Source organism: Stigmatopora argus, chromosome 12 (genome assembly GCF_051989625.1).
Source record: "Stigmatopora argus isolate UIUO_Sarg chromosome 12, RoL_Sarg_1.0, whole genome shotgun sequence".
NCBI classification, from domain to species: Eukaryota; Metazoa; Chordata; class Actinopteri; order Syngnathiformes; family Syngnathidae; genus Stigmatopora; species Stigmatopora argus.
The window spans coordinates 2,037,648-2,050,354 of NC_135398.1; the positions used below are offsets into that span (position 1 = coordinate 2,037,648).

The following is a 12,707-nucleotide window of genomic DNA, read 5'->3' on the forward strand; positions in this document are numbered from 1 at the left end:
GAATTTGGAATCAATTACCAATATGGGTCTCTGAAAATGCCTATTTTGGGAGATGGTCTTTGTTTATATAGTATTTGTGTAAGGAACGGAAGACTCAAGAAATAAGACACTTTTTTCATTTTTTAAATTCTGTACAGGAAAGGTTTTGCTTTACCAAACATAGTTTCGCTTCCCTTTATTCACCGCACAATGTGTCGCCCACAACACAATAAATATTTAATTCCAATCAGGCACGCACAGATTTTGAGATACTCGAAGAACAACAAGAAATCTTGACCGACATCCGATTGCAAGAAATCTTTACAATTAACCATTCTAAAAATGTATTGATAAAATAGCTCCCCTTAGAATTGCTGACATTTTTGTGACATCAAACTATTGTTGATTGAATCAAAAATCCTTGTGGTCGCTATCCTGCATTTTTTATAGCATTGATTATGTAATCTACTTCAATTGGGTTCAATTAATCGATGACTTTAGACAAAAAAAGCCTTGACATGGACATTTTTAGGTCTTCAATGAACATGCCTGTTTTTAGAACCAGGAAACTCTTGCGAGAACAAGAATCGGAATCTGAACCTCGGAAATATGAGGCAAAAAATGGCTTCCATGCGGATATTTCAATTTCGAAAAACAAAAAATCACTTTCTGAAAAGTATGCTGTCATTTCATGAAATTGGAGGACCAACATGTGGAGATTTGGTCTTCAAATATCATAATGTAAGAGGTTTTGAGGAAATCCACGTAGTTCTGAATGCTCTTCCGGTGTCTTTCACACTTGTCCAAGCTCAACTGCAACTCCTTCACCCGTGCCTGCAACCGATTCTCCGACTGATCGGGCGCAGAAAATGATTTGCGATAGAATTGAAAATGGATTTAGCGGCGCAAAGGCGAGCGGGAAGTCGCGACTCACCGCCAACCGGCTCTGACGGACGAGCCTCAGCTCTTTGACACTTTTCTCCAGGGCGACTTCTTTGGAGAAAGCTTTATCTTTGGCGTTTTTCACCTGAGGATATAATATTATATTCATCAATTAAGTTAGATTGTAAGTACAGTATTTTCTCGCATATTAGCTGCATCCGCGTATAAGCCGGAGCACCCTTAAAATTGCCTTAGAATGGTTGAATTTGACAATTTCTCGCATATAAGCCGCCCCAATTCACAATTTTCTCCTCCATATCCATTGATTTTAATAGGGAGTATAAATGTGTACAAAAAAATTGCAATTTTTTTAATCAATTTTTTGGTGTGTTTTTAATTCAAAAAGCATTTTGTAAAATCTAAAAATAAATATATAAAAATATTTTTTTGTTTTCTACTTTCATATTGAACACAATCAAAAAATATTGTTTCCTTGTGAAGTGAAAAATAAATGATTAAAAGACGTTTTCTCTTACTAAGAGAGAAAAAAGCTCAAATAAACATTGTTTTAGATCTATAAAAAATGAATATTTAGGGCTTTTGATCCAGTTATTTTAATCCAATAAAAAAAAATCTAAATATTATATCTAAAATGGTCCGGCCCACAAGAAATCGAGTTAATGCGGCCCGTGAACCAACCCGAGTTTGACACCCCACCACTAGATAAAGGGTGTCAGACTCGGGTATAATATTTAGATTTTTTTTAATGAATGGATTAAAATAACTGGGTTAAAAGCCATGAATATTCAGTTTTTTTGTAGATCTAAAACAATGTTTATTTTAGCTTTTTTTAAATATATTTTTAGATTTTACAAAATGTTTTTTGAACAAAAAATACAGAAAAAATGGATTAAAAAATGACAATGATTGATTTAAAAGGGGGAAAATCAGGAAATGTAATATACATCTATACTCTTCATTTTAATTTGATCCTAAAACAGAAAGTCGGCACTCATGATTTACTTTCCCGGGCCACACAAAATGAGGCAGCGGGCCAGATTTGGCCCCCGGGCCGCCACTTTGATACATTTGCACTAGATGGAGTTGTAATAGTAGGAATAGTAAGTAGTAGTGGGTGGAGCTACGCTAAAGGGAATTTCATACAATGATGAACCAATATTGATCGATATATATATAAGGCGCACCAGATTATAAGGTGACTATAAGGCTTTTCGAAAATTGTCAGTCTTTTGGTTGCGCTTTATAGTGTGGCAAATACGGTACTGTGGAAAACAGTGTAGCCAATTGATTGATTGAGGTATTACAGTCACGTGCACTGAGCACCCGTCCACAAGGCACGTACCTGTTCTTTCAAATTCCCATTTTCGGCTGAGCATTGAGCTAGCTCCCGATTCAGCGTTTGGGCTTCGGACGCCTGTTGCTCCAGCTGGCGTTCCAGTCCCGACCACCGGGCGCGCTGTTCTTCAAATTGCCGGTTGCTGTCGCGAAGAGCTTCTTCTTTGGCCTCCAGCTTCTGTTCCAGCTCCAGTTTCTCTTGGCTCAGCTGTTCCAACTGCCTAAATGGCCAGTGAGGATTATCAGATTTGGACCAAAGTCAAATTTGCGGTTTGGTGGGGTCTTACTTTTGCAGGGTGTCCACTTGCTCGCGAAGTTTGGAACTGGTTTCTTCAGCCGACGCTTGGAGCTCCCCGGCCGATTTCACCAAATTGTCTCGGGTCTGCAGCTGGAGATGTTCAAACATGTCAATGGTTTATTTTGGTTTTATTTTTAAAGGTTGATGATTAGACTAGCCAATGACATTCTTAACAAGATTTTTTCTTGTTATAATATAATCATCTAGCAAAATTATTTAACTGTGTTCACATATTTCAAGTCGAGATAAGTTTCTATAACATTGTACTTATTAAAAATTTTTTTTTTTAATATTGGCATGACTTCTTGCCAATTTGAAAAATAATCAACTTTTATTTTTTTTATTTTAAATAATATGAATTGGTATACTTGAATATGAAATATATAAAATGGTCTCTTCAGTATCATCTGCTTATATTGTTCTTATTCATGAATTTAAATCATGATAAAATTGAAGTCAAATTTACTGATTTTGTGTTAAATGTTAAAATTGTATTAAAAGGTACTTATTACAACATTTTGGCAATTCAAAATTGTATAGTTATGTTATTTAAAATATTAAAATTCCTAAACAAAATTACTATTCGACAAAAATATCGATTTACTTGCAATCATAATTTTTTCCCATTTGGTTAAAATTTCCACCCACGACATTTTATCCATTTTCTTGTGTCTTATGTCCATTTCCTGTTGTTAACTCTCTTTAATAGTCTGACTATGGATCTTTTTATTAGTTTATATTGATTTCCATGCTCCACTTTGAATGACCTTCTATTGAATTGTGCTATATACATCAACATTAAAATTGCCTTTCCTATAGTTAAAAATTGAAATCAAAATGACCTTTTAAAAAAAATACTCTTTGTTCAAAGTTCCACTGGGTGATTTAGATCACCCGAATAAATCCCTGCGGTTTGAACCCTCCCTAAGCGCACACCTCGGACTGCAGCTTCTCAATGGCGTCTGACTTCTCCGAGCACTTGGACTCGGAGGTTCGCAGATTCTCTTGGCATCGCAGCAGCTTGATCTCAGCCTCCCTCAACGTTTTGCTCAATTTCTGCATCTCTTCCACTCGGGCCTGCAGATCCTCCCTCACCTGATAGAACGTTGGACTAAAGTGGAATCAAACCTGGCTACTGCGACTGTGGCTAGCATAGCTTCAAAGTATCCCAGAAAGGAAAACAAACAAACAAAGCAAAACATACTGTTGCGTTGTTGTTGCTCTGCTAACGAAGGACAGCCTTTGAATGATACAAAACAATGCTACGGTTATCATAAATATCAATAAGGATTAAGTGTGCGTAAGATAGTAAACGTAGTTGACTTTTGTTAGCTCGGGTTAGCCAGTGAGTTGTGAGTTAAAGCACTTAATTAGTTACTATGTGTTCATTAAAATCATTGAAAGAGCACTTACAGGTACGGCTAACCAAGTCATTACTTGCTATGTCATGCTAGCTAACTTTCGTACTTCTTGTTGACAATCGTAGACATGCTATGCTAATCTTAGCTATTTCTCCTTTGCACTATACATTTTCTGTTATATTATCTTGTTAGCTAACTTTCGTACATCTTATTTACTATCGTAGACATGCTATGCTAATGTTAGCTATTTTTCCTTTGCACGAGACATATTCTCTTATATTATCTTCTAATTTCAATGAAATGCTCCTCAATTTTGGACATTCTTTGTCTTTATGTTAGCTAACTTTCATACTTTTTGTTGACAATTGTAGACATGCTATGCTAGTATGTTAGCTATTTCTCCTTTGCACTATACATATTCTGTTATATTATCTTCTCATTTCAGTTAAATGCACCTCAATTTTGGCCATTCTTTGTTTTTGTTATGTTAGCTAACTTTCATACATCTTGTTGACAATCGTAGACATGCTATGCTAGTGTGTTAGCTATTTCTCCTTTGCACAAGACATAATGTTATCTTCTAATTTCAGTGAAATGCACCTGAATTTTGGCCATTCTTTGTCTTTTACGTTTTTCTTGCCGTCAACAAGCGACTGTAAGACTATTTCTTGAAATCTGATGATTTGTTAATATACTTTGTATGAATTGTTTTGCTCGTCTAGCTAGCCAAGAACGAGAAGCGAGGTACGCTATCCAATCGTCGGGTGTATCGGGGCAAACACATGGAAAAGAAAAAGTTACCGTTTTAACTTTTGAAGCTTCTTCAACTTGCACTCGATGAAGCTCCTTCGACACATTTTTGTATTCGAGCCGAAATTTGTTCAACTCGGCTTCAAGCGTTGCAACCTTAAAAGAAAACAAACAATTCAAACAATCCATCTCTTGAAAAGTTTAGCAGAGAAAATGCATACAATCGTGGATAGAAAATCTAAATCGAATCTACCGTATTTATTCGAGTATAACGCTCAAAATTTTGTAACAAAAAAACTTTAGCAAAGTTCGGGTGCGCGTTATACACAAATCCCAGCGAAACATTGCCCTCTGCTGGCGAAAAAGTCCCCTCTGTAGCCATTATGTATAATGGCAGACGTAAAATATGTCTTTGTCCGCCAGGTGGCGATAATCTACCTTCTTTTACAAAAGCCAGCCTGCTCCAAATAGCCTTCGGCAAGTTTATGGCGGTAAGAGTAGGGGTAAAAAAAAAAGTTGTTCCAGGTAAACAAATAATTGAATCAATTGTTTGGTGAATCTGATGATGAATCAGATTTTGAAAATTTTTACTATACAAACCTGGTTTTGCAACTGTTCCACATTTCGGTCTTTTTCACTGGACGCCTTCTTCTCTCGGAGCAGCGCCTTCTCACTTTCAGCAAGCTTCAGTTCAACTTCTGGGTCATTTTCGCTAGACGCTGTCTTGTCTTGGACCAACGTCCCCTCGTGTCCAGTAAGCTGGAGTTCAACTTCTGGGTCCTTTTCACCGGAGGTTCTCTTTTCTTGGACCAACGTCCTCTCGAGTTCAGCAAGCTGTAGTCCAACGTCTAGGTCTTCTTCACTGGGCGTCCTCGTTTCTTGGACCAACTTCGCGGGCTGAAGTTCAACTTCTGGGTCCGATTCGTTTGACAAACGCTTCACTCGGACTTGCGCCGTCTCACTTTCAGCAGGCTGCGGTTCAACTTCTGGGTCCGCTTCGTTTGACAATCGCTTCACTCGGACTTGCGCCGTTTCACTTTCAGCAGGCTGCGGTTCAACTTCTGGGTCCGCTTCGTTTGACAAACGCTTCACTCGGACTTGCGCCGTCTCACTTTCAGCAGGCTGCGGTTCAACTTCTGGGTCCGCTTCGTTTGACAAACGCTTCACTCGGACTTGCGCCGTTTCACTTTTAGCAGGCTGCGGTTCAACTTCTGGATCCGTTTCACTCGACGCCTTCTTTTCTTGGACCGGTGTCGTCTCGATTTCAGCGAGCTGCTGTTCAGTTGTTTTGTCCTTTTCAGGCGACCGATTCTTTTCATGGGTCTCACGTTCATCAAGCTGTAGTTCAAGTTTTTCACCATTTTCACCTGAGAAAGTGTTTTCTTGGACCAAGGCAGTTTTACTTTTATCGAGATGCAGTTCAACTTCTGGGCTCTTGAGTCGAACCGACGTTCCCTCATGTTCGCCAAGTTTTTGGTCCGTTTCACTTGGTAAAATGTCGTCTCGGACCAACGGCGTTTCAGTTTTATCGAGCCGGACTTCGACTTCTGGGTCCTTTTCGCTGGACAAGCGCTTTTCTTGGATGGAGGTCATCTCGGGGTCACCCAGCAGAAGTTCAATTTTTCTGTCCTTCTCACTTGACAAAGTCTTCTGTTTGACTAAGTCCGCCTCAGATTCGGCCAGCTGCTTCTCCAACTTAGCAATGGACATCTGCAATAAGCACAAAAAAACGTAAAGAGGCTATTTTTGGTCTAACATTTTTATCAAAATATTTGTATGTCTGCCCACATTTCCAGGGCGAGTAGAAGTTCTGTTATATTTGTTGCCTTAATCTGTCATATTGCTAAAACAAGTTCATTATAATCGTCATTTAAAAAAAAAAAAGTATCTTCTGTTCAAATATTCAATTTATCGATTCAAAATGGTAATTTCCAGTTTAATTTTGGGTCATTTTAAGGTTCCTTATTCACTCATTGACGATACCGTTTTGACGGCGGGGGGCGAGTGAGATTGAGATTGCGGATAGGAAATTAAACAAAGTGCAGTTGATCACAAAAGTCGCAAAATTCTCATTTTGCGGCGCTCTTGTCAAAAAAAAATTAAAGAATTTAATTCTGTCAGAACAATGCACGTCTGACACCCCATCTTCAGTCAACTTATAATATTAATGAAAAAAAAAAACTTTTTTTTTGTTTTTGTGCTCTAGTGCGCCCACAAATTGATTGCGCCCTAGTCGCTCGCCCACATTGCCTAGAGCCTGTGTCAAAGAGGCGGCCCGGGGGCCAAATCTGGCCTGCCGCATCATTTTGTGTGGCCTGGGAAAGTAAATGATGAGTGCCGACTTTCTGTTTTAGGATCAAATTAAAATGAAGCGAATAGATGTATATTATATTTCCTGATTTTCCCCCTTTTAAATCAATCATTGTCATTTTTTAATCCATTTTTTTCTGTGTTTTTATTTCAAAAATCATTTTGTAAAATCTAAAAATATATTTAAAAAAGCTAAAATAAACATTGTTTTAGATCTATAAAAAACTGAATATTCAGGGCTTTTAATCCAGTTCTTTTAATCCATTTATTAAAAAAAATCTAAATATTATATCTAAAATGGTCCGGCCCACGTGAAATCGAGTTGACGTTAAAGCGGCCCGCGAACCAACCCGAGTCTGACACCCTTGGCCTAGAGCAAAAAAGCGACCCCGCGTATCGTAGCAAATTTTAAATATTTGAACCTTGAGCGTGGCGTTACTGGCGCTGTACTGTTCCTTTTCCACTTTGAGTCTCTCCAGCTGCTGCGTCATATCGTTGAGTCGCGCGTTGGTCTCATACTTCTCCACCCTCTGGTCCTGCCACTCCTCCCTATCCGAGCCGTCGTCCGTGGCCCTCAGCGATCTCCTCCTTTCCCTTTCCCTCTCCCTATTCTTCAGCTCTCCCTTTCTGTAGTCTTCCCCTGTCCCAATGTCCTTGTCCTCTTGGCGCTTCTGTTCATTGAGCATTTCCTCCCATTTCTTCATCTCTTGCTCGTCTCTTCCCTTCATCCTCTCCTCCCATTCCCTTTCCTCTTGTTCTTTTCTTTCGTTCATCTTCTCGTCCCAATCCTTCTCCTCTTGTTCCTTCTTCTCGTTCATCATTTCTTCCCATTTCTCCTCCTCGTCTTTCCTGTCCTTCATTTTCTCCTCCCACTCCTTCTCCCATTCGTTGTCTTTCGCCATAGCCGGATGCCGCTCCGTCTCCTTCTGCCGCTTCACCAGGAAAACGGTTACTTGCCTTTAAGTATAAAAAGTTAGACATATAGTATCAGTTCAAAAAAATTGCAATTAAAAAAAAATCCTTATACCACTCACTCACTATCTTCATTCACTAATGCATTTAAAGTTCTATACATCGATTGCATTTCGACAAAATTGTACATTCATTCATTTTCTGAACCGCTTATCCTCACTAGGGTCGCGGGGGGTGCTGGAGCCTATCCCAGCTGAATCAGAGGCGGGGGACACACTGAATTGGTGGCCAGCCAATCGCATGGTACAAGGAGACAAGACAACCATTCACGCTCACACTCATACCTAGGGGCAAATTTAGCATCCAATTAGCCTAGCATGCATGTTTTTGGAATGTGGGAGGAAACCGGAGTACCCGGAGAAAACCCACGCAGGCCCGGGAAGAACATGCAAACTCCACACAGGTGGACCAACCTGGATTTGAACCCAGGACCTCAGAACTGTGAGGCTGACCCGCTAACCACTTAACCGCTGGGCCCCTATATTTACATATTTATGTTCATTAACATGTATATGTTCATTAATATGTTTTGTGACTCTATTAAATAAATCAAACTCAAACTTGCAAGGCTGGCATTGACTGATCATGTTTCATTATGTAGGGCCCCCTAGCGGTCAAAATCTATCCATGGCAGCCCATTAGTGAATATTTAAAAATAAATAAATAGAAGCATTTAAAAAACTCGATTATTTTTACCCAATTCTGATCCGCAGTTTACCAAATAAATTAGGATTAAATTTGGCCTTTTGTGTCCTTCAATTTTTTTCTGAAAATTTTTGACAATTAGCATAGAGCGCATAAACAGAAGCAAGCTAGCATTCTTACAAATGCGCAAATATCACAATGGCTCCATCACAGAAGAAAAAACTAAAGATTTTAAAATGAAAATGTTATATTATACTGTCTGTAGTCAGCCTACTTTTGCAGGAACTCCACTTGAGCTTTCAGTTTTTGATTCTCCTTGGTCAGCTGATCTTTGTTTTCTTGGAGTGTTGACAGTTGCATGTCCTGATAGGGTGCAAAAGAAGAAGAAGAAAAAAAACTAGAGTCTTTCTGAAGGGAAAAGCCAATGGACGGCTTTTGGTGTCACCTTTTCTTTTAGCTCGCAGCAGCATTTGTTGACGGCGGCCTCCATTCGCTCGGCTTTTTGCTTGTGCAGCCGCGAGGCCTTCTTGAGGGCATCCTTCTCCTGCGACGTCTGCTCCGTCAAAGCCGACAGATTGGATTTCAAGTCGTCTACCTGGCTCTTGTGTTGAGTCGAGGATCGCTCTAGAGTCTAGAAAATGACATGTTAGAACTTTTTTGACCGCGAGAGCTTTGAACAATTCATATTTTTGAATATAATTCTTTAAGAGCCATATTCAGAATGTAAAAGCAAACCCAAATGCAGTCATTTAAACACTTTTAAAGTACAATAAGTATCTCATTTAAAAAAATAATAATATTGACACACTGTTGCTAATCAATGAGTATACCGTATTGGCCCGAATATAAGACGACCCCGTCTTTTTCAAGTTTGAAAAAAGACTTTTTTAAACAGAAAATTATTTTTCTATACACAAAATAATGACAGTACATCTGAAATATATGATTATAACAATATACAGTCATACCTCTACTTACGAATGCCTCTAGGTACGAAAGTTTCAGGTTACGAAATATTTTATATGCAAATGAGTGACTCAAATTATGAAAAATATCCAAGTTACGAAATCCCCCAATTATTTGGAATTCCCCTTATTAAGCGATTTAAAACTACAAATACAACGTGGCACATATTTTTACACACACAGGGCACACGTAAAAGTAAAAAATTTATTACAAAGTGGACGGCTTTCGGCCCTGGTAGAACCAGCTCATGCCGCCATCTGCTGGACAAATACGGGTATTACATCTATAGCGCCGCGGAGGGAGATATTTCGGCGGCGAGGGCACATTTTTATATGTTTTATTTATTTTAAGACATTAATAAATTATTTCCTTATATTTTTCCTCACATCTTTCATACAAAATTGGGACACTGACTATTTTTAAAGGGTCAACATTTCCATATTTTAGCTTACAGGTTAGCGGAGGACCATATGTACCCACCAGAAGAGCCGCATATGGCTCGCGAGCCGTAGGTTCCCGACCCCTGGCTGATTCAGGTCGGCTTACCCGCACTTGTACTGTCAGTCGATTGTTTTCCGCCTCCTTGTTGCGAAGCTGCCCCTGGATACGGGCTCGGGTGCCTTCTGCAGACTTTGCTATGTTCAGAGCACTCTTGATGTTCTCCTGCAATCATTGGGAATTTGTCACGGCAAAATATTACCAGTAAAATTCTCATTTTTAACCCTTTGACTGCCTAAAGCAAGGGTGTCAGACTCGGGTTGGTTGGCGGGCCGCTTTAACGTCAACTTGATTTCACGTGGGCCGGACCATTTTAGATATAATATTTTGATTTAAAAAAATAAATTGATTAAAAGAACTGGATTAAAAGCCCTGAATATTCAGTTTTTATAGATCTAAAACAATGTTTATTTTAGCTTTTTTAAAATATATTTTTAGATTTTACAAAATGATTTTTGAACTAAAAACACAGAAATAAATGGATTAAAAAATTACAATTATTAATTTAAAAGGGGGAAAATCTGGACATTTAATATACATTTTAATTCGATCCTAAAACAGAAAGTCGGCACTCATGATTTACTTTCCCGGGCCACACAAAATGATGCGGCGGGCCAGATTTGGCCCCCGGGCCGCCACTTTGACACATGTGGCCTAAAGCTTATTTGGGGAAAAGAATATATCGTGCATGCCTACTTGTGGTGATGATTTGACGACCATGTCACAAATACTCGCCTGCTCTTTTTGCTGTAGATGCATAAGTTCTTCTGCTCTTCTTTCTGTGACACCAAGGTCGCCTTTTAGTAGCTGAAGAAGAATTAGACCCAAGATTTGGCGTTATTCGACTCTATATGGTCGCAAATATTGTGACATTCCTTCTTGACTAACTAAAAGTGTTTCTAGTATGTTTGCTTTTATCACATAACGCACCTCATTTTCACGTTCCATCTGTAGGATTTTGTTCAGCAAAGCATCAATTTTGTTGCTGGCATCGAAGCGATCCGTCTGGTTAAAAAGAAAACAATATTACATTAAAGCAGGGGTGTTCAAACTTTTCTCCCCAATGAACGTTTTATACACCAAAATAAATGTGCTTGCTAAACAAACTTTGGAGAACAAAGAGAATTGATGTAAAAACTAAATCTGCTTAGCTAAGAGGTGCTGTTTCAGCGACTAGCTCCCTCTAATGTCAAAGATGATATGTGCAACAGAATGTAGGCCACAGGATAATAGACCCTTGGCATGGCGCAATAGTTTGGACATCCCTGAATTAAAGGGTTAAGATCACCTGTATGAGAACTAACCTCGTCATCCATAAGCAGGTTCAGCTTTTGTCGCACAATCTGGTTGATTTCCCGAAAGTCCTCCATTTTCTGTAGCAAGACTCCCTTCTGCTTCACCAGGTACTGTCTGTTGGCCGCAGTCAATTTTGCATCCTGTGCCACAGCAGAAGTGGAAAAATGAGTTGTTTGCAATCCCCCACCCGGCTGGAGTGAAGACCCACCCTCACGGTGTCTTGAAACGACACCAGCTGTGCTGCCGCGATGACGATGGCGCCTTCAGCCTCCATCAATCTCTTCACGAACGATCCGAAGCCTTTGTCTTTCTCCTCGACATTGCACGGACTGGGTGGTGATAGCACATTGAGAAAAATTACAGTAATCCCTCGAATTTTGCGACTAATGTAGACCAAACTCCCATTAACCAGTTTTTTTATATTTATATCAAGTGGAGAGGAACTATTTTCACTGTGAGTACAGTATTTAAAGTTTTTACAGTTGTATATATATATATATATATATATATATATATATATATATATATATATATATATATATATATATATAATATTTAGATATTAATACATTAGTCTTTTCATATGCTTATAACTGTAATATTTAATAAATACTTCTTAATAATTTTACTTTTGTTGTACTGTTGTATAGGCGCAAAAACATGTGGTGTGGTAGTAAAAATAGGGGTAATCTTACTTTGCGGTTTTTTGATTATCACGGCCATGTCTGGTCTACAATATCCGCGATGTTCGAGGGATTACTGCTTTATTTACGTGCCGTTTGTGGCTGCGGTGCCATGAAACAGAAGTCATTTGAGTACTAGTGTGGTTTTTACCAATGGATTTCAACTTGTGGGGTTCTGTTAAGTCCGGTGCTGGTCCAGATGGTCTTTGTAACCTCATGAGAGCCGTCCAAATTTCCACAAGTTAGAGTTACACCCAGTTTTGCCGAGGAGCCGCAGCCAAGAGGTTGGCTCTGCCGTTCGTCCTCGGGACACATAATACCTGTCATTGGTGCAACAATAATGGAGAAGTTACGAATATACTAAACATTTTAATTACAGCCATTAATTATGGCTAAGCGTCTTTCGGCGCGAATATATATACGCATATACATGTTTTTTTGTTTTAGCTTGGCTTAGCGTTTGTCGTCTTGGTGTTGTCAGGGATGCGTGGCATAAACACCCTCTTTGTGACGTTTATTATTTCGTTTCTATCACGCAAAAGCACGAAGAGTTCAGCTATAGCGTCGGGCCAATTAAATACTCGAGAGAGTGTTATTATTTATTAATAAAAATATTACTTACTGCTTCGGTTTGGTATCGTCCGGCGAATACCCCAAAACGCCCGCCCCCTCGCTTATTCGCGGTCATTGGATGCTGATTGGCTAGTTTTG

General features: G+C 39.1%; 1 protein-coding gene across 2 annotated transcripts; it reads right to left on the minus strand.

Moving 5' to 3' along the window:
* Positions 1-143: 143 nt before the first annotated feature.
* On the minus strand, positions 144-12,700 carry odf2a (outer dense fiber of sperm tails 2a). 2 transcript variants are annotated; one of them, XM_077616113.1, is made up of 17 exons: positions 12,619-12,700; positions 12,148-12,316; positions 11,522-11,642; positions 11,322-11,453; positions 10,948-11,022; positions 10,753-10,824; positions 10,066-10,182; positions 8,999-9,184; positions 8,828-8,916; positions 7,359-7,893; positions 5,227-6,336; positions 4,678-4,782; positions 3,452-3,610; positions 2,505-2,605; positions 2,225-2,438; positions 914-1,006; positions 144-831 (listed from the first exon to the last, which is right to left on the minus strand). In XM_077616113.1, the coding sequence occupies exons 2-17, from the start codon at positions 12,309-12,311 to the stop codon at positions 664-666; spliced, it is 3,441 nt and encodes a 1,146-aa protein (XP_077472239.1). In that variant the 5' UTR covers positions 12,312-12,316; positions 12,619-12,700; the 3' UTR covers positions 144-663. The 2 variants fall into 2 exon arrangements, with proteins under 2 accessions (XP_077472239.1, XP_077472240.1); XM_077616114.1 differs by lacking the exon at positions 3,452-3,610.
* Positions 12,701-12,707: the final 7 nt, after the last annotated feature.